The 24,578-nt window shown below is 38.5% G+C and overlaps 1 protein-coding gene across 1 annotated transcript in view; it reads right to left on the reverse strand.

Annotated features, from left to right (window-relative positions):
• Nucleotides 1–10,141: 10,141 nt before the first annotated feature.
• The window catches only part of LOC128859914 (protein FAM135B), an 85,074-nt gene continuing 70,637 nt past the window's right edge, over nucleotides 10,142–24,578 (reverse strand). Inside the window, exons 6-10 of the mRNA XM_054097060.1 lie at nucleotides 16,329–16,653; nucleotides 12,826–16,268; nucleotides 12,559–12,770; nucleotides 12,173–12,413; nucleotides 10,142–12,106 (exon numbers count right to left, since the gene is read on the reverse strand). Of these exons, the coding sequence (XP_053953035.1) occupies nucleotides 11,914–12,106; nucleotides 12,173–12,413; nucleotides 12,559–12,770; nucleotides 12,826–16,268; nucleotides 16,329–16,653 (4,414 nt within the window). The 3' untranslated portion in view covers nucleotides 10,142–11,913. The remainder of the gene's footprint in view (nucleotides 12,107–12,172; nucleotides 12,414–12,558; nucleotides 12,771–12,825; nucleotides 16,269–16,328; nucleotides 16,654–24,578) is intronic.

Raw genomic sequence — 24,578 nt, forward strand, 5'->3', positions numbered from 1 at the left:
AGCCGCCGTTTTTTTTCGAATGAAAGAGGAAAATCAACACTTCCCGCAAATGGCGATTATTCGGCACAAAATCAGACATTTTCACAAAACCTAAAGTATATGATACCAAAACAAAATCATTAATGTGTCGAAGCAGTTTGTTTACCATATGTCTAAGCTTGGTTTATGACGTTTAGGTTATATTAGAATCGACTAGCACACACTGCTGGCAGCATCTATAGACAAACAGCGGGAACTTAGTTGCGCACCTAATTTAATCTTTGGGAAACCGCTTTAGTCGCGAAACAGCTGCTGATTGCAAAGCAAGTTGTAGGAAGTAAAATAATTATATTAGAATTAGTGAAAAAATAAAGCCACTCATATGAAAGGGATTTTTTATCTTAATTTAAGTATGCATTGTAATACAGTCTTGTAATATTCTTTATTTAAATAGCAATTCAAATAATTTTTGCGTTGAAGTAATATTTGCACTCAACACAAAAATTGTCGAGCAGAAGAAATAGGCTTTAAATGCAAAGAAAAGTGCTAGTGCAGTGTAACGAATGAAGATTCTATGTATACAGACCGCGAAAAAACTATAAATCTCAACGATGTAACTGGTTTTTACTATTTTGGCTCTTTTTAGTGTTTAATATATTTTTTTTTTGCTTTTGTGTTAATAAAAGTATAGCTCATTGTTTAACAAAAAACCAAGTAAATCGAAATTTCAAACTTTATACAAAAATTAGAAACATTCCAAAAACTTTGCATCTCAATTCCACGATTTTTAATAAGAATTTGTTGAAAAAATTATGGTATTCAATTTTATAGCTTTACACATTTTAGTGAAATAAAATGCAAGCTTGAAGTTGTTAAAACATTCCGTTAACTTTTTATAATTTTCTTTCTTGCTGGTGTTGTGCATTTACTCCATATAACAACTGCACAAAATTTTTTTATGTGGAGAAAATATGTAATGCCTTCAAAGAAAAAAATTATCTGAAATCAACGAGAATTTTGTACTACATCAAACTTACACTTTATTTTTTTTAAATTTAATGGCCTATAAAACTGCGTACCCAATTTTTTTTGTCAAAATTCTAATTAGAAATTTTTAAATTTTGATGAAAATTTGTCGTATTTTTATGAAACATCTACACAGTGTGCTAATTAAGTTAGGGCTATAATGTATATATCTTTATAAATAATAATAATAATAATCTACACAGTTTGAAACTTGGATGAAATGGTTGACGAAATGAAATTAATTAATTGAAATGAAGAAAAAGATAAATAAATAAATAAATAGCCAAAACTTGTCAAAATATTGAGTTGCTATAGATGTATCGCGTGCTGTTGTATAACCAGCGAATGTTAATGAAATGAGAAGGCGCAAACGTTAAATAATAGGTTCATTAACATTAAACTGTTATGAAACATGTGCATTAACATTTACCCGATTTACACGAGGAGACATCTGGAAGGGAAACATTTTGTTCGGGGGCGAAGGACGGTCGGGGAAGAGAGAAGGGATTTTGTCTCCCGTACTCGGCGACACGCTTTGCTCTTCTTATTCGTATTTCCTATCTTAAAGCAATTTTTGACAGTTGCTTCATTCGTTTTCTTCTTTTGTGGAAGAAAATTCTAAGTTATGTGTTGGTTTTCGTACAAACGGAAGATAACAACGATGACAAACATCCGAACGCTGCTTGGGAAATGCACGATTATTTTTGCTAGTAAATTAGGTATAATTTAAAATAGTTATGGGACATGTTTATGTTGATTTCTAATTTTTCCCTGCATTTCTAGATACTCAAGTTAATTTTAAGTTAATTATTTACATATGAAGTATTTTTAATTTAATTTTTTTTATTCAAGTATAAGAATTTATAAATATATTTCAATAAAAAAAACAACAAATTATTTATTATTTAACCAGTTTGCATTTTTGATTCATACATTTAAGAAACTGTTGTCGAACGCTCTCTGCTTTATATGTAAGCGCGTGCTAGAATACATCCGAACCAGACGATGCTAAAGTATTAAATGTCAAAATGTCGCGGAAACATTTTTGCCCGTGTGTACGCGAATGAAACATCAAAAGAGAATTTTCAGTGTCTCCCTTCTAGATGTCTCCTCGTGTAAATCGGGTCATTCTCTGACCATATTATTTAACATTCGCGCCTTCTCATTTCATTAATATTCTCAGCTGTTAAATAATATGTTCAGAGAATGTTAATGAATGCGCCTACTCATTTTATTAACATTCTCTGGTATAACGTAACAAAGATATTCCATTCTTGAATATTGCGAATGTGTTTTGGCAGCATCCATCCTGTTGCGATTCGGCGCACCAAAAACGGTTCACACCTTTGAGGTCCATATGTAATAAATTTGTTTCGTTTCGCTGGTTTATGACAATTTGGTGGAAATTTCAAAATTACATGCTTCAAAACTATTTAAACTTTCTTTACTTCACACAATTCTTGCCCGAGTTTTGTTAAAAGAGTAGTGCGGGATTGTAGAGAGAAAATAAGAGGTAAAAAAAAGAAGGTGCAGTCCCGGTACGTTCCGCCATCTAAAAGTACGTTCACGTTTGCAGTGATCAGCAATAAATCCAATAAAAATTAATCTACCCGTTCACATATAGCAGATTACCTGCAAAATTGACTATCAGTTGTCTAGACTGTTTTGAAAGGTTTTTCTACATTAAAATTGATTTGGTAGAATATTTCAGCTTTTCTGGTTTGTTAAATTTTTTTTAGTGAAGTGAAGAAAAGGCAAAGAGAAGCAATAGTTAATTTAATTCCGCAATTTGCTGCTAGTAAACGACGTTTACTGAGGTTTCAAAAAATTATGGCAGCAATACGCAGGCGAAATTCGATATGACATTTTACAATAAGCAATTACAGGCCAACGCGTCTATGGATACACGCTTTTTTCTCTAATATGAATGCATAATAAAAACCAGAATTTTAATAGAATGAAGTCTACAAACCTCTTTTCTTTGTCTGGTATATTTATAATCTGCGATTATTTTAAAATCTCGGATTCCGGGAGAAAAATTTCGTATGCGTAAACTCGCTTTTTAATTACGTATTGGGAGTTAATCGTGTAAAAGTAGATAGTCGAGTTATAACAGGTGGCGCTAAAGTAATCCTCCTATCAGAAAATGCTATAAATTTTGCGATTGGCCCCTAATGCCAGTTCTGTTTTGACATTTGTGTAGTAAACACATGCGAAATACACATTAATAAACAATGTTACGCTACACTGCTCCAGAACGCGGAATATTGCTGACTATTTATTTGACCAATAATCGGTCGGTGACTTTGGAACAACGTGAATTTCGTCGCAGATTTCCTCGCCGTCCAACGCCTACTGGTGAAACACTGCGACGTTTAGCCGCTCGCCTCGAAGAGACTGGCACAACACGAGATGCTGCCAGGCGTGGCAGGCCCCGGAGTAGCCGTTCTGCAGAGAATATTGCTGCTGTAGCCGAGGATGTCATGGAAGCGCCGTCTACATCGACCAGACGACGTGCCACGCAAATGGGTATCAGTCGACGGTCTTCACAGCGAATTTTGGTACAAGATTTGAAGATGTTTCCGTACAAAGTCCAGACGGTGTATCAGCTGTTAGCTGGTGACCGCCAATCGCGTCTAACATACGCTCAAGCCATCCTTAATCACCACCAAGAGGAAGATGATTTTTCATCAAAAATAATCATGAGTGATGAGGCCCATTTCCATCTTAGCGGGTACGTAAATACGCAAAATTTAGGCTTCTGGGGCACTGCAAATTCGCGTGTAACCCACAAAGAGCCATTACACCCGCTCAAAGTCACTGTATGGTGTGCTGTTTTCGCAGGAGGAGTCATCGGACCTTTTTTCTTCGAAGACGTCGCGGGCCAAACGGTTACTGTGAATGGTGAGCGCTACAGAGCAATGATCGACGAGTTCTTTTTGCCGCAACTTGATGAATTGGGATTGGAAAGCATGTGGTTCCAACAGGACGGTGCAACGGCACACACTGCACGTGCCACAACCGATATGCTGAAGGATGCATTTCCCGGACGCCTAATCTCCCGTTTTGGCGATTTGCACTGGCCAGCAAGATCGCGATTTGACCGCTCCAGACTTCTTTTTGTGGGGCTTTTTGAAGTCGCGGGTTTATAGACAACAAGCCTCAGACTCCTGCAGCTCTTAAAGACAATATCCGTCAAAAATACGAGGACCTATCGCCGGAAGTTTTGGCCAAAGTGATGGAAAATGCCATAAAAAGGGCTCAAATGGCAATCAACTGTGGCGGCTGCCATTTACATGACATCATATTCTTGACTTGATGTAGAAAAAATTAAAAGACCAAATAAAAATAATCCACAAGAAGAATCAAAGTTTTTTATTTTTTTAATTACAGCCAAAAAACATCGCAAGGTTACTTTTGCGCCACCTTGTATGTGAACCTATTATAGAGTCATCATCTTAATTCACCACAAGTGGTTACAAGAGAACCAATTAGATGAATGTGCGGTGAGAAAAGCTGTGTCGGGACTGCAACTGCTTCCTCTATACCCATACGCTCTTTCTCACGTTTTTTACGTACTTCAAAGTTAAGCACATCGATGAGGGTGCAAGGGAGCCAAAACATATCAAATACAAGAAGTTGTAATCTCGCGCCGTTTCTCTTACAAAAGCCAGTTAGGGAATTACGCGGCACGAAATACAGGCAATTTTTTTGTGATTTTTCTTAGCACTTACGACCTTTGATTTTATTAACGTAGTGCAAAAGGCATAATTCGTTATTCATGTAATAAACTAAATACTGGACGACCACCGCATAATAAAAAAGTGTGCAAATCTTCTATGGTAATACAAAAAAAAAAATCACTACCAATTCCTTTGACTAGTTAGTTACATGCAGAGCTTAGTACTATTCCGGAATTAGACAATTGGCAATGTAATTATAAATATTTTGTTTTTCTTTTTATATTATAATATTTTTTTGAACTACAAACTACAATAAGCATTTGCAAAAATTCGCTTAGACAATTCCTGCTCTCTATAAATTATTTTCCCTGCATTTCTAACAATGTTTTTTTTCCATATTTTTCAGTTCCAAAACAATTCGCAATTTTACAATGACTAATTGACCTTATCAAATACGGCAAAAAAGTGGTTTCACATTAAATAAAAAAGATCGCTTATCTTCTCTTGTGCACTCAAATTATAAAAATGTTGTTTTCTTGCATGCTACACCTATTACAAAAAATTTTGATTAAGATTTTAACTGCATTCAATTTCCTATTTGACTACTTCAATAACTACTCATTCCTTTCGTATAGTTTAATTGCAAGTGTTCTTTATAAAAAAATTGGATTTTATAGTAAGGTAAATTTTGTTGACATTGATTTTGATTTTAACTAGTAAACGAATCTTAAAACTACGCTCTTTCAAAATCCACTACTTATAACAGCTCATTACTGCAAAGCTTTCTTCCAGCTCACAAATATAGTGCAACGTTTCTTTATATTATATGTATGTATGTATATAAGTATTCTATGCATTTATGACTACATTTTTGTTAATAAACTGATCTTTTCTTGTTTGATTAAAAATTCAACACTTCCTTTTTGCGCAAAATTCTTTGGTTTTCATTTTGTAACATTGATTCTCTAATATTAACTACTGCTGTCGTTCAAGTTTATTAGAAGTAGGTGAGTGTGTGTGTGGGTATGTATGTGTTTAAATAACATTTCAAAAGGGTATTTGGTTCTTAATATTAAATACGTAATGTAAAAAAGTTCAAATCTCATTGAAAAATTCCTTGTTTCTTTCAGTTTTAATTTTCTCAAATATACTCGTGTTTTTGTATGAATGTTTGCAATTATCGACGACGATTTAAAACGACATATATGTATATACATATTTATATAATTATCTGTGTCCTATCGCCTCTTAACTTGGCAATAAATACTCCACACACATACATACGAAAAATTGGAATATTCTATTTTGAATAAATTAAGTTTTTTCAAAGAAATATTTTAAGATTTTTGTCTTATTTACCCTGTTCTAATAATTCGTTCATCACAAAGTTTGTTCAAAGCCTACTATATGTTGCAGGTTTTCTATTAATCTGTTTGGTGTCTTAATATTTTATCAAGCATTAAAATCACAATTCGTCAATCAATCGCTTCCTTTTTGCTTGAGGGAAATAATGCCAGCAGAAAGGGTAATTCTCTAGGTTAATCCAATAGAAGTTGATAAGCGGGATTTAGTCTCTTTGTCAATATTATGAATAATTTAGTAATTTTTTTAATTCCTTACTTACTTAAAATAATATAAAGAATGGGCACGAAAAAAACTAGCCGATTGTGTTTACTCATTACTTGCGCAAACCAAACTGTGAAAAAAAATTAGTACACATATTCATAATGTTTGTTGTCGTAGGTTAGGCTAGGTTAGGTTAGGATGAAGCGGTTGTCCTGTGGGACACACTCAGGCTCATAGCCCGTTGTGATGCCGCGTGGGAAGCTTTCCCTATTTCTCCTAAAACCAGTGAGTGCTTTTCACAACTTTTAGAATATCTCCTATTTCTGCAGAACTGAGATCCTCCAATTCATTAAAAAATTGTCTGCCTAAAACAGCAAATCTCCGTCTGGATAGAGCAAGACAATAACACAGAAGGTTCAAGATTGTCTCTTCCTCTTTCGTATCAAGACAACTTCTGCAGAAGTTATGTGCTTGCTTGTTGTGTAACTTCTACGTATTCTTCAAAATGTGTTCGGCTAAGTATGAGCTTGGGGAGAAAATTGAGCACAAAAAGCTGGAAAATCGTCATTTGTCACACAATGGCATAGCAAAAACTTTATATTGTCCGAAAAGTGCGATAACTTAAGTGTTAAAAAAGTCTAAAGAAACCTTGCCGGTTGAACGAATGCCTGATAGTGGAGAAGAAAAGGATTTGAGTCGTAGTCATAAGCCAAAGAAGTGGTGCTATTATTTCGAAAAAAACTTGCTTTTCTCTTCAAGATGCTGAGAAACAGATCCATATATTGGAAGGTTACATCCAAAAAGTGCGCAAAAGTGAAGCTTTACGATCATATAAATAGATTGGAACACCCAATCGAATTGATAAACCAAATAAGAGTGCGTGAAAATTCTACAGCCAAGACATCCATAAAAATCTACATATTTGGCATTTTTTTTGCCACGTCAAAGCAGACTTTAAACAGATTCAGTACGCTAAACTTTATACTGCCACGAAGAGTGTAGGAGTCTCAGGTGCCTTCAAGCTAAAAATATTGGACAAGTGCCCTAAAAATTTTCGGTTTGCCGAGCCATCTGCCAGCGTGTTATGAAAAGCAAAACGTTCATGACCACGGCAACTTTATCTAAATAAAGAAGTGAATATGAAGGAGTGCCAAACGTTTGTTGCCATTCATAAAACAACACACAGACTCTGTTCTGTTCTGGCTCGATTTTGCATCGTGTCATTATCATTAGCTGTCTTGCCATGCATGAACTGGTATGAAAATCACGGGGTAAATATTGCCCAAAAGGTCCACGACTCACCAAACTGTCCACAATTGCGACCCAGTGAAAACTATTTTGCGGCAGATACCGTAACAAAACCGAATGTCCATCGCCAAATGAGAGAAGTCAAATCTAAATTCAGCCATTGTGTTTATAACAAAGAGAATTGATATGAGTTTTTTGTTTAATATATCATAGTATCCTTAATAAAGAAGAAAATAATCATAAGACGCCTTTGGTATACAACTTTTGAAATATCAAAAGCTCGTTTTTACTTTCCGCAGGTTCTTTTATTTGCCGTCAATTTAACAGTTATAGACTAAGACTTCCATCAATTGTTTCTGGTGCGAAAGGTCACTTTATTTTGTACAACTCAATTTGTTCGGCGTTTTATAATGATAAGACACTAGTCGAAAATAAGCTTCTGAAGAGATATAAGGTGCTGATAGTGGTTTTAGATGAATTTTATTCAATTTAACCTAGAATGCCGAGGGATTCAATATTATCACAAGACGAGCATGGAAAAATTTTGGCCTACAAGGATTCAGGTTTGTCAATCAAATTAATTGCAAAAAAAAAGCAGAAGTCGTCTGGCATTTTTTGCGGAGTCCTGAGAATTACATTTTGAGGCCCGTTGGAAGAAAATCATCACTATCAAGTCGAGAACAGTGAGCAATCATAAGAAAAGCTTCTAACTCGACTAAGTTTTGCGCCAACTTGGTCGCTGTTGTTCAAACGAAGGTTTCAAAAACAACAGTTGTGCGCACATTACAGAGGTATAATCATTTAAAATGATCAAAAATAAGAAAAAATAAGAAGAGAAGACCTAGACACCAACTGGGACACAGTAAGATATTTTGAATATTTTTAATGTTGCCCAATTTCCTATTATTTTGCAAAAAGCTTATATTTTCGGATGAAAAAAAATGGAACCGATGGACCCGAAACTTTTTTTAAATTTTTGGAGAGATTTGCGCAAGGGTTCTCTCTTAAGCGCAACTTCGGTTTTGGGGTGTATTTACATCGAAAGCAACTCTTAATAGTTTACTCATCGTGAATGAATAGTGTGGACTACAACAACGTTTTGAAAAATAGTCTCCTTCCTTTTATTCAGGATAATCGGGAAGTGTTCTTCGTTTTTCAGCAAGACTACGCCCGAATCCACGTAAGCAGAGAAATAAGACAGTATTTGACCGATTGTTCCTTAGAAACTATGGACTGACCGGCGTGTTTTAAATTTACTTAAAAAGTTAGCAGAATCGATGAATAAATGGTTATTTTGTGTCGCTAAAGCAAGGAGGGCTTCCATAGAATACTAAAATATTCTAGACGACAGAAAAAAATTCGGAAAAGTATACTTTGGTTAAACGATTACTTTAATTAAACAGTGTCTTATCATTTTGAAACGCCTGGAAATACGTCTATGCTGAAAATTTTCTTTAGGTATTAAATAAAGTTCTAATTTCTGTAATCAAACAGATAACTTTTGTTACTTTAATCGATGTGTAAAATTTTTATTTTCCTCTGAAATCTAAAAATTAAAATACTTTGAAAAATTAGGGGTGTCTTATGATTATGAAACGCAATTTAAAATAAAAATTGTTTTGATATATTTTTTTAAATACTTTTCGCCCGATCAATATTTTTCGTGTCCATTCTTTATATGTACATACATAAATGATAGAACCATCCAATAAGGGTATTTTTAGAAGGGCAAAACTTGCATTTGTCATGGAATATATTAAAATATATTTTTCAAATGCCTCAATAATGGTTTCCTGCTTTATCTGATTCGCCTAAAGTGCTTGCATCGGTTTCGCTTCAATCGCATAATATCAATACCTCAGAGCAGCTCACTAAACCAGCTTAAAACTTCACTCACTTGAGAAATAAGTTTCTGAGCGTCTTTCAAGCATAAGGGCAGTTTCACGGGTCCGGTCAGCCTCAAATAAATTTGGATTTAAGCGAAGTTACACTCGGGACGTTATGGTTTTTAGTGTTCATGTTATTTATGTCGCCATTAAAAGACTGACTAATCGTGAACTGAGTCATAGCACATAGTGTGAACATAATAACATTTTGCCAGACCGAGAACGAACTGTGATCGGAGCGATGGTGTGAAACGGCCCTAAAGCAGGTCAATTCGTTCTGCTAAAAATGACTGTAGATGTTAAAATAATTTCCGATTCAACACCTGTATTTTGGACCATACCTTTTTTAACTCCGATCAACCGATTATCCTTAATAAGTGTAAACTCTTCAAGAATTTAACAGAAATTTATACCAAATTTGGCACCGGTCAATAATACAGTGTGGTTTTATTGGTTTTGACACTAAAAATACTCCTATGATAGAGCTTTTCTGAATGCACAACTGGATGCCTTAGTAATTTTCTCAGTTAAATGTGTACGAGAAACAAAAATACGAGCTTTACACAAATTCGAAGAGGTGACAAACTCAAGCCATTCCATTTAGGAAAAAAGATGGCATAAATAAATGAAATCACGCGTTGAATATTATTACCCCTAATCACATGTCGATTTGTGGTTCGTGTCCGGCCGTTGAGAAATCGTGAATTTTTTATTAAACTACTGCACGGTGCATGTTTCATACCATTTGTTTATGATAAAATATTAAAATACAATTTTTTGAAAACATCTTTTCGGATATTTTATTATTTAGTTAAAGCTTAGAAGATACCTTATGCATTTTTTCTAATTTTCTGTTGGTGTTATATAGTAGAAATAAGCGCCCGACGCGAACTACCCATCGACATAGGATTAGGGTTGATTTTACTTAACTTTTTTGGTGTGATTTTTTCAGTGCTTGATTTTGCCAGTTATATTACTTGTAGCAGTTTTCCTGGAAAAGTGTGCTTTTGTCAAATAAAATAAGGTAGTAATAGAATTTGGCTGGTAAATTAAAAAAAAAGAAACACCTTTTTGTATGCAACATTATCCCCAGATCCCTGCTTATTGTAGATTTAAAACAATTGTTTCATAAACCTGCAAACTTATCCAACTCTGAAGAGTAGCCTAACCTTTTCACTTAAGCGTTTTTATACCAACAACTACGAATAAATTCTAATATTTTACTCAACTGTCATCCAAACTTTCATCCATGTAAACATACGAAATCTGGCTATTAAATAACAAGACTGACGCTGCTGTAGAAGGGATATGCATGCACCAAATGCCAGCCACTGTCAGCTGTTTAGCGGAAATCCTTTTCTTCCGAGTGCATTACCTCTCGCTTCTTTGAACACAACAGCACAACGAGCGAAGGCACGCCCTTGAGTTGTCTTCTTCGGTTCTTTATACCTTAGACAAATGGTGGCGTTTATCGGGATTAACGATTTAATTCGGAATTATCTTAGGAATTACGTGCAACTAATGCGAATTGATAAATAGGTAGGTAGGTAAGTAGGTAAGATGGCAAGAGTACCACAGGCATACTTTAAGTAGCACTTACCTGCCGTTTTGATACTTAATGTGAACCACTCACTACCTAAATTTTGGGCAGAGAAAACCTTCTACAGCCATCCAGTGCTGTTGATGTAGTGGAGGAGGGAAAAGGGATCTAGGCTGGAGAATTTCTTCAAGACATCCCCAAAGGGCACGTTAAGGAATCTCAAGCGCCTAGCCGCCAGAGCCGGACATTTGCAGAGAAAGTGTTCAACAGTCTCTTTCTCTGCAGAATCCCTACAGCCTCTGCAATAGGGGTTGTACGGACTTCTAAGCTTCTCCGCATGAGTACCGATCACCCAGTGACCAGTCAACACCGCAATGAGTTTGGAAAATGAATGGCGGGAGGTTCCCATCACCTTAAGCGTTCTGTTTATATCGTATTGAGGCCATAGTGTTTTCGAAAAAGCACACGTTGAGACAGACCTCCATCTGCCTTGCGCTTTTGATAACTACACTTAATTCTCATAGTTTTAGCGGATTAGGGGAATTTTCGATGGCAACATTGCCGAAAAATGACGGTTAAGCTATCGCGAATGAAAAATAATGAAACTTTTAAAGAGAAGAACAAGACAGACTGCGTGCAATTCTAGTTTGCTTTAACACGTTTGAAATTACATGAATTGTTTTGATATTTCGGAGCAGTTTGAGACTAAGAAATTTAAGATTTTTTGTAATAAAATTGTATTTCTTAGTATCAGCGTAGCTAATACCCGTATTGGCTGCCTGCAGTTCATCTTTTACTGATAAAAAAAAATCAGCTGTTCCCTAATCCGCGTAACGACTGTCTGTCACACTAGAATTCTAATCAGATTAAGTGTACGAAATTAAAATAAATTGTCATAGATCGTCAATCTGGTTATTTAATAGCCATTTTTGTATTCCGTTTCAATTTGTTCTTTTTAAATTAATGATCTGCTAGGTTTTTCTGGTTAACTGAAATATTTTAAAGCAGCTATCAATAGAAACTTCTCTATAAATAATTCCGAGTCGAGTACAGCAATATGCGCTGCTCTACCGATGAGCGTATTTGCCGTATGCGGAAGCGCATGATGGACGTCGTAACGGGCCAAATTTAATTCGGGACGTGCCAGTATTGGTGTGATTATGTTATGAATCATTTCCCTGAATAAAAACATAGGATAAATGAATTCAATATTTTGTTGAAATCGAAATTTTTGTATTGCTTGCCTGTAAACCGTTCCCAGATTGGAATTATCGCGTATAGCTGCTTTGCAAAGTTCCAAACGTGCTGAATGCGCTGGAACATAACGATCTTGGCTGGAGCCGCAGAGCAGTATATTTTTAAAGTGATGTAAGGTACTGCGCTGGCTAAGTCGATAGAGAAAGGAGTTCCGCAGATCAGCAGTATCGCGCATACAAAGCTGTAGTAAGGAACCAGATTTCTTCCATTTTTGCATGAACCACATGCCTATAAATGTATTAAAATTGTTTAAGCAATGATGAACTAAAAACTTGCGTACTAAGTAAGGTTGACTAGATAATGAAGAAGAAGCCCACTTTAAAGTTGGAATCTAGGAACTTGATTTTTTCAGCGGTCTTCCACAATAACTTACCCATATTGACAAGTCCACTGGTATTGTAGAGTGTGCCCAAATGGGGTCCCGATAACGATAGGAATGTATGTAGGCGCGGTAGTAATGGGCGCATTTGAGAGCGTGCCAAAGCACTACGCACAATGATCGTACCCAGTGAGTGTGCGACGAAAGAAATACGCGTTGGATTCAAACCGCACGTCTCGATATGATAAAGTATTTCAGCTACAAGCCTAGAAGAGGAGTTTGTAATTTTGTAACTAGGGGAATAATTATACCTCTTCTTACCGATCGGTCATGGTTTCGAAATCCGAGAAGGTGTCACCTTGATTGCGTTCCGACATGAGGAACTCTAAATTGGCGCCGGGTAGTCCCAATTCCAGATAGGTTCGCACCAGTCGCAAATCGGCTGCGTTCCCATCCAATCCATGAACACAGATAATTAAATGCATACCTTTGGGCGAAAAAGTGCGGTACTCGTCGCTAATGCTAAAGTATGGCAGTTCGGACGCTAACTTTATGAAGTCCGAATAAATGCTTCCGGTGTATTTGATTTGTTTGCGAAACTCCTCGCGATATTTCTCAAATTCCATGAGTGAAATGTTTGTCTCCTTGCTACTGCTGCCGACACCCTCGGTTTTGGTTCGTTTTGTTAACAACTGAGTGCTATTCGACTTTTGGCTATCGGTGCGCGCAACCCGCACTTGGTTTTGGGCGTTGCCTGTGTTTTCCTTGTCCTCGTCTTCGGTGCATTCGACGGAATGAGAATGCGTTGTGTGATCATGGCTGTGGCCGTTGTGTGCAGCGGTGTTGCTGACGTTTGTGACGTGTTGATGCGCTGCCGACTTACAATAACTGTTGTAGAGTTGTTCGCCATGAATGTGTTTAGGCTCGACGATGCTGTGGGACTTCAATAAAGGTTTCTTTGTAAAGATGGCGGGTGTATTTATGGGTTTTAGTGATTCGTAAATGTGATAGACAGGGTTATCAATGGCGTGAGAGGGCACCAGGTCCTCCAGTAGGCTTTGCTTCTGGACCATGCCCTTTATGTGGGACGGTGTGGCAATGAGTGTCGTAGGAGGCGAAGGTTGTTGCATGCCTTTTGGATTTTGTGACTGCATAACCACTGTATGTATCGGACGATTCTTTTTCGGGCTGAACTTTAAATTTTGGTTGTGCTTTGGTTTCATTTTTGGAATTTGTGTTGGCAACATTTGAATTTCGTTGATGGGATGAGTTTTTGATGACGTTGTTAAGTGTGTATTATTTTTCTTGCTGCTATTATTTTTGGATGTGTCTGTAGTTGTCGTATTGTTGGACTTCGTCTTCCTTATGGCATCTTTTTCATGTGCATCCAGTAAGGGTGGATCGCGAAACTCATCTGGTGGTAGTAGATCGTCTTGGAATTGTTGGGGCGGGGGCACTCGCACATTTTCTAGTGGTGTGTTTTCTTTTAAACTAGCCAAATCAAAGTCTGATTTGGATTTTTCATGTTTGTTATGTTTCGAGCGTTCCCTTCGTGAGGGAATTTCTAAATCATCCGTTTCCGTCGACTCGCCATTCGGCAGATGCTGGAAATGACGGCGCAAATGCAATTCGGTTCTACTGTAATCGGGTTTCATCTTTAATGTTACTGATGATACTTTGCGATGAATAGATATTTCATTACTGGTCGTGTTGAGTTTGTGATTTTGATTCGCATGCTTCGCTGAATTGTGTTTTTTGATGGTCTTTTGATTTTGCTGATCTAATAGTTGTTGTAATTTGAGACGTAGTTGCTCACCATTGAGCCGTGTCTCCATACCGTTGATATGTGCTTGTTCTTTTTTCTCATTTTTTTCATTATTTGTGATTGTTTCAGGACTAGACGGCCCCAGTGAGCTGCGTCGGCTAGAGACCCAACCACTTTCCTCACTTAGCGACGACGTAGAGTTGCTAAGCACAAGCTTCCTCTTTTGTCCCGATCCAGAGCCGAACTGTGGTGGTGGTGCTAGATTCGGTAGTGATTCACTAAAGCCGCTTGTGTTTTGTTCACTGCTTGTTGTGTTCAACGATTCTAGTTTAAAGGGAACACTGGCCGAAGAGAGCATTTTGTGGTCGCTACTTTTTGATGATAGCACTTTGGAGGGTATATCACTTTCAGAGCTACTTGACTCTTTTTTGAGTGTGCCGCACTTCAACATTTCTTTCAGGTCTGATACCCGAACTCGTGCAATTTCTACTGATCGCGGAATAGTCGACGACGAGTTCGTTTGTATGCTAGTATCGGCTGGGAACTTCTGACGCAATGCTTGCGAAGAGCTACTGCGCGGTATAGTGGTTTGTTGTTGTGTAGATGCCTGCGTGGACTTTGAGATAACTTTAGTACCGTTTTCTAAACAGCCATTCATTGTTTTAGACTTAATGGGTGGATATGAGTTTCTCGGTGGAATTAAACCATCCCCGTTGTATTTTGGTAGCGAATTGTAATGCGAGCACAGCGTAAGTTGTTTTGGGGAATTTAGCATGCGTATCTCGTGCAGATAGTCGAATTTGCCCGCCCGTTCGTTGCTACTGCTACCGAGCTGGTGATTTACAGTGCTTACGACGGCTCGGCTGCAGCCAGTCGAGCTTAAATTGTTGGCGTGCGTGCCATTGTTGCTTAAATGCAATTTCGATTCACACCGTTTGCCGTCCTCACAGCTTTTGTACTTCTGTCGGAACTCCGAAATGTTGCGCATAAGATCTTCGGCTTGCGCCTTTTGTTTACGCGACATTGACTGGTCGATTTTGTTGGCTAAGCTGGAGGCACTGGCGCCATCACTAAAATGCTTATAATTAGACTCTGACTGTGTTTGTGAAGTATGCATGTTCAGTTGCTGTGTATGGCTGTGAGTGCGCAATGAGGGAGTGCTGTGAACTGTGCCGTCTAGTTGGTCCAAAGATTTGCTGTGGCGCGCCGGTAATGTGCCACTACTATTATAATTATACTCCTTAGTTGCCTCGGTATCATCACCGTCTTCGAGTAGGCCTGTTACGGAGTGACGCGACATCTGCCGTTGATAAAGTGCATCAGGTGCTTTGGCTGCTGCCGTCGTCGCAATAGTTAAACTCGCTTGCAATATTTCTCCACCCAATGCAAAGCGTGGCGTAAGAACACCCGCTACGCAGCCAGGACTACTCTGATATTCGAAATTTACGGTGCAAGCACATTCCTTAGAGTTCGAACTGCGTCCGCTCAAACTATTCACCGAGTGCGTCTTATCCATCATGCAGGGAGGCGGCGGTGGTTTGGTTGTACTGCTGCCACAAGAGCTCACAAGACTTTCGTGACTATTCAAATGCGGATCGCTGCCGGGACGCCTTCGTGTATAGCTTGGTGGCTCCACATAACGGTCTTCGAATATCAATGGTAACGAGCTGGCGTCACCATCAATGGGTGTGCAATGTACCGGCAACGGTGGCAGAGACTGTAAATAGCGGCTGCGACGCGCCATTTCGGCTATAGCTACATAGTTTTGATAGTTACTATCATAGCAACCAGCTGCAGAATGACGCGGGTTTTCGTTGACAAAGAAACCTTCGGCAAAACGTTGCACTCGCAAGATGTGGTGCTTCTTGGCAAGCAGGGTGTGCACTGCGGTTTGAGAAGAGGCTAGTAATACTCGCCGCCAGTACATAATGCACTCGGCACACAGCTGAGCGATGTCGGAATTGGCACGTATGGCAAAGTCTTCTTCGGTGTCATGGAGCTGTAAATAGGAGATTTTTATAAGATTCGGTCTGATTGAGACAAACGCAAAGTGATCTACCTTCGCTTCTTCGGTTAAGTGCTGCAAGCGTTCAGAGGCATCGTTCTCTCGTAAAGGTGGCGAACCGATTTGATTAATCATACTTTTCGTCAGCACTGTGCTAAACTCATTGAGGGTCGCTTTCAGATTCTCGATGGCGCCCAACAACAGGCTGCACACTTCATGATGTATCTGTCGCGATTGCAAAAGCCGACCAGCCGGTCCGCCGCTACATTTGGTGGTACCCACAATTTGGGGACCGAAAAAGACGGCCTCCAGTGGACCGGGGGACATGCTACCTCGGCAGTTTAGTTTACCGCTCCAAGCTTTCGAGCTTTTAGGGGCGCTGTGATGAAGATACGCAATTAATCACTTTGGATATTGGCAAAAAAGAAAACAATTTTGTTGTTGCTAAACGAAGGTTTAACTGATTTATCGTTTTCGACTGGGACAGACACACTTACACGAAAGATTTTCTAAACATTGCTCTCTAAGAACAACCCAAATGCCGACTACAAAGTTTTCATAAGAAACGATAACAAAGTAGCCAAGAATTTGCGCTACAAAATAGATAAAATGAAACTCTAAAAACAAAAACAATAAATACCAACTAAGGTAAGGTAAACTACATTCATTTTATTTTCACTATTGTTGTAAACTATTTTAAGTTGCATTCAAAATCGAGACTAAACGAAAATTGATTTTCAAGAGGAAAAGTAAAAGGAAGGAGAGAAAATGAAATGAGAATGTAACTAAAATTGTGATATCAAACGTGGAGAAAGTCTTACCAGAGTTTAAAGTAACGGAAAAGTGTTTTCCTTTTTTTATTTATCGATGGTAAGCATTCATGAGGAGGAGGTCCAAATAAAAACAAAAACAACGTTTGTCGTAAATTTGATACAGCGAGAATATGCGAAAATTGCGAATATGTGAAATGTTGACGATTTGGGCCAGGTTGGTTTTTGATTTTGTTTATTCGTGGGGTTAAAGAAGTTTGGAAGTAAAATTTAAGTTAGTAAAATGATGTTAAGAGTATGTAGAATAGAATATGTATTAAATGTAAGACACTGGAACTTAGAAATAACTATTGAACTACAACAACTATTTATTAATTTAAATGAGGATATACCATTGCAAAGTATTCGTGGTAGGTGAATGGGCACTTTATCTGAACTTTATGACAACTAAATGAAATAAATTATATTTGTAAAGGAATGAATAGATGTGAAAGGAATTGAATGATTGCTCAATTAATTACTAATTAATTTTTATAAAGAATGTTTAAGTTTTTTTTATAGTTAAAGAATATTCTAAACACGTCTACACAAATTTTTTGAATGTGGAAAATTCATTCACAGACCATCCCTAGAATTTTATTGCATTATTTTATGAGATATTCTTTCTTTATTTTTATAATTCATGAATGTAAAGGGTCTTTAAAAAGAGGTGCCTGGATGTTGTTTTAAAATAAAACAAGTAAAAGTTTTGATGAGTTTAGATTGCACTATTTTTTATTCAAAACACAGCTGTTAACAGTTATATGTGAAAAATTATTTGTTCGGGAATAAGTTCAAAGCGTTTTTATATTTTTTTTACAACGATTTGTTTGCTGTTTGGCAAAGGGTGGAACACTTTCTGCTTTAAAAACTATGTTAATTGTATTTTTGAGTTATTTAATTTTGTATCAGTTTTGAGGCTTAGAAATGGAATACCCAGGAGGCAAAAATGAACATTTGACACCAACAATGACACCTGCTCTGCTTAGCTCTTCATCGAGGTCAAAATGGTGCCGAAGCAGCCCCAGACATTTGCGACGTGTATGGAGAAGGTGTGATAGGCGAGTCTACAGAACAAAATGGCGACTTTGGCGTCGATGACACGTCCCGCAGCGCAAGGCCATCTGAATTCGATGAAGAACGTCTCAAATCTCTTTTGAAGGAGAACGATTGGTAAACCAGTAGTGAACTGGCGGAAAAAAAGAACTGCGATCATACAATGATTCTCAATCACTTTCATTCAATGGGATTTACCGAAAAATTGGGAGCCTAAAAAACTCACGAATTTTGCTAACTGTTCTTCCTAAAGGTCGATCATTTTTATAATATAAAAGTCAATAATTTTAAGCGTACTCCCCTAACATTAAGTATGTATTCTCGTACAGTTCAGGAATACTGGATTCACCATTTCACAATTCGTAGCTCAAATAATTTTTGCTGTTCTGGGTATCAGCGCAAGTTTCTCGTAAAACTCATTGTGCTCTCAATACGGTCAGCTTACCTATAGAAAGGATCTTCCCAGAACAGCAAAAATTATTTGAAGTACGAGTAGTGAAATGGTAAATCCAGTATTGCTGAACCATACGAGTATACCCACTTGATGTCAGTTAGTCAGCATTACTAAAATACTTTGACAATAACTTCTTCGCACCTCTCAACACTCACAAGTAACATCTCAAGCCCAAAACTGTAAGGCACTACCCTTTTTAGGGTTGCCTTATTTTCCTAAGTACATATAAAGGTGACACTTTGGCAATAGCGTCGATGATTTTTGTTCAAAACTAAACTACTATATCTTCTTGTTATGTTTTTTTCTCCTTCTGATCGCATTTGACTAAGATGACCCTATGTAACTTTATACTGTTCTCACGACCTTCTGTTTTGAGTCTATAAAGGCGATAAAGGAGGTCTATTGAGGTGATAAAGGAGATTCGCAAAAGAAACTAAAGACGTCTTCAAAATCGGTATCTGAAAAATATTTTGAAGTTTGGACGGAATATGCTTACTTTGAAGAGAATAAAATAAATATTATTGTTATTATTATAGGCTGACATGAGTTGATTGGAAGATGGATCCATATGTAGAAGTCCACGCAAGTGGGGAAAGTTACTGATCACCATTCACTTGGGAGTGGCTAGGACGATTCTTCTGCATATGGTTCAAGCTGCTCACAACTTCCGGGATTAGCTCAAGTATCCTCTGTGTAGCTTTCGAACACCCGCTCGGGAGTGAGCTAACGTGAGAAGGCGAAGCACTCCAGGATAGCTGGTTGTGCGCTGGGTTTGGGGCCCGCCACTTAAAAATCGCCTCCAATGAAAAGATTTAAAAAGCCTCGGATGAGAACTTCTTATACTGATGACGACCCTGTAAAGGAACTAAGGATAATGATTTGAGGCCCAGTCCCTTAATGGGAAAGGTGCCTCTGCCCGGCTGGTTGATGTCCTCGTGAGAGTAAAGGCCGGGACAAGGCAAGAAAAACTTAGGCGACGTGTACTAAATCCGCAATTTCGGTGTCGGATTTGTTGTGGCAGAGAGACTTCGTCGCGAAGTACTGTCGTTCTCTCCGGTGGATGAGCGCCTCACAATAATCCGCATCGCTCATTTGCACCCACGCCCCGACGGAAGAGAAGGACGATGCGACCAAAGATTCCTTCTAAGATTCCTTCAAAATATGGTCGGATGAAAGCATGTCTGCCGATTGGAGCTTATGTGCTCTGCTCAATCCATAAGAAGGGTAATCCTGCAATCTGTGCCAATTATCGCGGGATTAGTCTTCTAAATATTGTCTATAAGGTTCTAGCTAGCGTATTGTGTGAAAGGCTTAAGCTCACCGTCAACCAATTGATTGGACCTTATCAGTGTTGCTTTAGACCTTGAAAGTCTACCATCGACCAAATATTCACAATACGCTAAATCTTGGAAAAGACCCATGGAAGGAGAATCGACACACACCATCTTTTCGTCGATTTCAAAGCTGCTTTCGACAGTACAAAAAGGAGCAACCTGTGTGCCCCGATGTCTGTCCCCGCAAAACTAATACGGCTATGCAAGATGACTTTGCTCAATACGAGCAGTGCTGTCAGAATTGGGAAGGACCTCTCCGAGTCGTTTAATATCAAACGAGGTTTCAGACAGGGTGACTCGCTGTCGTGTGACTTCTTTAACCTGATGTTGAGCAGTAAAGTCCTTTCTCGACGAACAAAATTAACACTCTACAAGGATCTTGTCATGTCCGTCCTAACGTATGGCGCAGTAGCGTGGACGATGGCAACATTTGATGAAGCGACGCTTGGAGTGTTTGAGAGAAAGATTCTACGCAAGATTTTTGAACCTTTGCACATTGGCAACGGCGAATATCGCAGGCGATGGAACGATGAGATGTATGAGCTTTACGACGACATAGACATAGCACAGCGAATAAAGATCCAGCACACTCCGGCTATGAAAGTATTTTATGCGGTACCAGCTGGTGGTGGCAGAGGAAGAGGAAGGCCTCCTCTGTGTTGGAAAGATCAGATGGAGAAGGACTTGGCTTCACTTGGTGTGTCCAACTGGCGCCGGTTAGCGCGGTGGTTAAACTCGGCCAAAATGGCGCCAATTAAGAAGAAGAGGAAGACATGAGTTGACCACTCATAACCGTAAACCACTCTACAATGTTTCAATAATAGAAAACGTTTCTTGTAACAGCGGTCGCTCCTAGGCAGGCCATGTCAAACCTGCCAGTGTATGGAAAAGCTTCACGTGGAAACCATATATACATATATAAATAATATATATATATGTATATACATGTTATATATAATACATAATGTATATACGAGGGGTGCCTTTTATTTGGCAGGATTTGGCAACCCTGGTGTTGCGATCTGGCAACTGACAGCTGTATCGCAAAGTTTGACATTTTTTGGCTTTTATGTACTCAGAACTTTTGGAAATACCAGCGCTATTTGTGTTGTTTACAGTAACTTAAAAGATTCATTTCGGTCCAAAAATGGAATTAAATCGTGAACATTTTCGTGCGATTATTTTTTACAACTTTCGACGTGGATTAACTCAGCAACATTGCATGGATGAACTTAATGTATTTTTTGGCGATGAGGCTCCATCAAGGACCAGTGTTTATCGATGGTATGGTGAATTCAATCGTGGTCGTAGGTCACTCCAAGACGAATTTCGTGAAGGTAGTCCAAAATCAGTTGTTGTTCCGAAAACCATTGATGCTGTGCGCGAACTGATATTGCAAGATCGTCATGTGACCTATCGTGAGATTGAGACAATCTTAGGCATTAGTGGGACCAACATACATTCAATATTGCATAAACATTTGACTGTCAAAAAAATTTGTTCGCGTTGGATCCCACACAATTTGTCAATCGCTCAAAAAAAGGCTCGTGTCGATTAGTCGAAGGAAATGCTCAAAAAATACGATCGCGGGGCTTCGAAACACGTCTATGGCATCGTGACAGGTGAAGAATCATGGATTTACGCGTATGAGCCCGAAAGTAAACAGCAGTCGACTGTATGGGTGTTTCAAGATGAGCCAAATCCAACAAAAGTTGTTCGCGCACGAAGCACTTCCAAGCAAATGGTCGCCTGTTTTTTCGGAAAAACTGGACATGTCGCAACCGTACCACTAGAACAACGCAGAACAGTAAATTCTGAGTGGTACACAACCATTTGTTTGCCAGTTGTTTTTCAAGAAATTAGGAAAACCAATCGCCAAAGACGGATCACTCTTCACCAGGACAATGCGAGCTCTCACACATCGGCTCAAACAACTGCATTTTGGAGCACCCAAAACATCGAATTAATGGGTCATCCGCCGTATAGTCCTGACTTGGCACCGAATGACTTCTTTTTATTCCCTTACGTAAAAAACAAATTGAGAGGTCAACGTTTTTCGACACCTGAAGAAGCGGTTGCGGCATTCAGAATGCATGTTTTGGAGGTACCTCATTCAGAGAGGCAGAAGTGCTTCGACAATTGGTTCAAACGCATGCAAAAGTGTATAGATCTTCATGGAGAATATTTTGAAAAACAATAAAGTGATTTTCGATGATTAAAATTTGTTTTTGTTCTCTAATCCCGAAATATAAAAGGCACCCCTCGTATATATATGTAAATATATGTAAATAAAAAGTACTAGGTAGGTAGGTAGGTAGAAGTGACAGCCGGTCTTTAAACCAATTCACCTACATCGTTGCCGATCCTTTGCGATACCACAGTAGCGGCTTACCTGCTACGCCTCGTTAAACCATTTTGTTTTAAGTGCAAACCCATTATCCCTAAGCTCAGCAATATCATTCAAAAACGATGAGCCAATGTGTCTAAACCTAAAGTTGTCTGACTACTCTTCCTTCTCCTCATTTTTGCAGTTTCTTTCCTACATGAAATGAGGTACGTTCAATCTTTAAACATGTTGGAGCCAGTGACCTGTGATCAATACAACTCATGTAGAGACAGTTTTTCTTGGCTAATGAGAAAGCGGCTGCTTTTTTTTTCATATTCCTTTGATTTTTATTTGGCTCCTGCTGTAAAAAGGTAAGTTGCCGGAAATTAAGCAATTCAACAAAGTTCTATTAATTTGGATACAAAAGCAGTTAATCCAAAAAGGTAATTTTTCAGATTCCAAGAGGTGCTTGAGCCTATTTAAGTGATTTATAAGAATTTGAGTGGGGAGTGTTTTTATTAAAGCCAGCTTTAGCATTACCTAATAAAATAGTACAGTGATTTTACTCAATATGATGCAGGATTAAAGAGCATTAAATATTTTAAATGAACGCTTGCGGTTTTACACAAATTTGTATGTTTTTGTAAGCATGAACTTTGCAGTTCATCAGCAGTGTGTGCGACTATGGCAATAGAGCAGGAATGGCGAAGCGAACAGACATAATGTAAGTACACCATACTACATAGGTACATACATACAAGTAAATGTGAAACCGTATTTAAGTATTTATTAAAATGTATCTGTGTGTGGAATACAAACTTTTTCAGCATCAGACGTCGCAAAATTTGTATACGCGATGAAAAGTTGAAAGGAATAACTTGTGGCAAGCCTCTCATTTTGCGTCTGCTTCCATATACGTATATACATTCTCACACACGTATTGCATGTATTTATTTATTTGAACGTGTGCGTGCATGTGTGTGTGTGATCCAATATTGAGCGTAGAGCAGAACAGGATGGTGTAACGCAGCGCAGCGGCAACAATTGATTTAAGTCATTAAAATTAATTGCAAAACAAGTAAGGAAGTCAGTGAGTCGTAATGCCGGTCGGGAAGGAAATACAAAATAGGATTAGAGGTAATATGCAGCATGTAGAGGAAGTGAGGGTAGACATGCCAGAGGCGAGAGTGTTACCAAGGGTTCCTATGACGCTTCATATTTAAACAGAGAGATGCAGACTGGATGTTACAAGTTGTTGTATCAAGAGAGTGAGTGATAGCTGCGTTGGCCATGCACCGCTCATACATACATAAAGTACGAATGCATATCGCATGTGGGGCTAGTGAATGCCAATGTGTGGCACATGTCCAACACACGCGTGCCTATGAGTTTTAATGAGCTGCAAATGCTTTTGCTACTTTTTTGTTTGTTGTTTGCTTGTTAATGTTCTAACTTCCACTGTTTTTCAGCCACATCATAAGTAGGTATGTATGTATGTGTGTTAATATGAGGATATCCAGCATAGATGCTGGTACTTGGTGTGGTAGTTAAGTTCCGGGTATTTGATAATAAATCACAAGTAAATTAAATCACGTGCAACATTTTTTTATCTTCACAATTGCCTCTCACTAACTGTCCACAATGTTTCCAACTTTGAGCCGAAGATTTGAAACATCTTTGGTTGTTTTCCGAAGTTCATCTGCTTAGCGCCGAGATTACAGCTTCGTTCACCTCCTGGGCGCTGAGGCGATAAATCTTTGGGGAATAACAAAAAGGCCTAGGGCGCGTTATGGGGGCGCTAGGGTACGTGCGGTAACGTTAGGGCTCCCTTTACGCCGGCGTGTTCCCGTGGTGCAAGATCCAGCCGTTATCGATAAGTTCGGACCGCACACGGGAAATGCGTGGTCGCAAAAGGCAAAATAACGATCAACATTGCCTTCAGACGTGACTTGGACATCTTCGACTACGTTAGTCCTTCCCTACCTTTTTCCATCCTCAGCTGCCTTTATTTACGCGCCTTGAGGGTATATTGAAACAGTCAGGCTTCATATCCATTGACTGCCCAATTTATCCAAATCCATGCAGAAAATTATCACAAACTTCCGTGCCGATACTAAAAAGAACAACTTTCGTCCTCGCGACCATTAGCGCACAATACATCAAGTGATGAACACCGCGGTTAAAACTACCAACTTGCTAGGGGAGCTGAGGACATCTAAAGACAAGCAAGACAGCATATGGGAAGCTTTGTCCTCGCCACCAAACAAGACGCGCATACCCATTGCCTGCGCTGATAAGAGTGAGATAGTAATTGCTATCAGATCG

Source organism: Anastrepha ludens, chromosome 4, assembly GCF_028408465.1.
Source record: "Anastrepha ludens isolate Willacy chromosome 4, idAnaLude1.1, whole genome shotgun sequence".
Taxonomy (NCBI): Eukaryota; Metazoa; Arthropoda; class Insecta; order Diptera; family Tephritidae; genus Anastrepha; species Anastrepha ludens.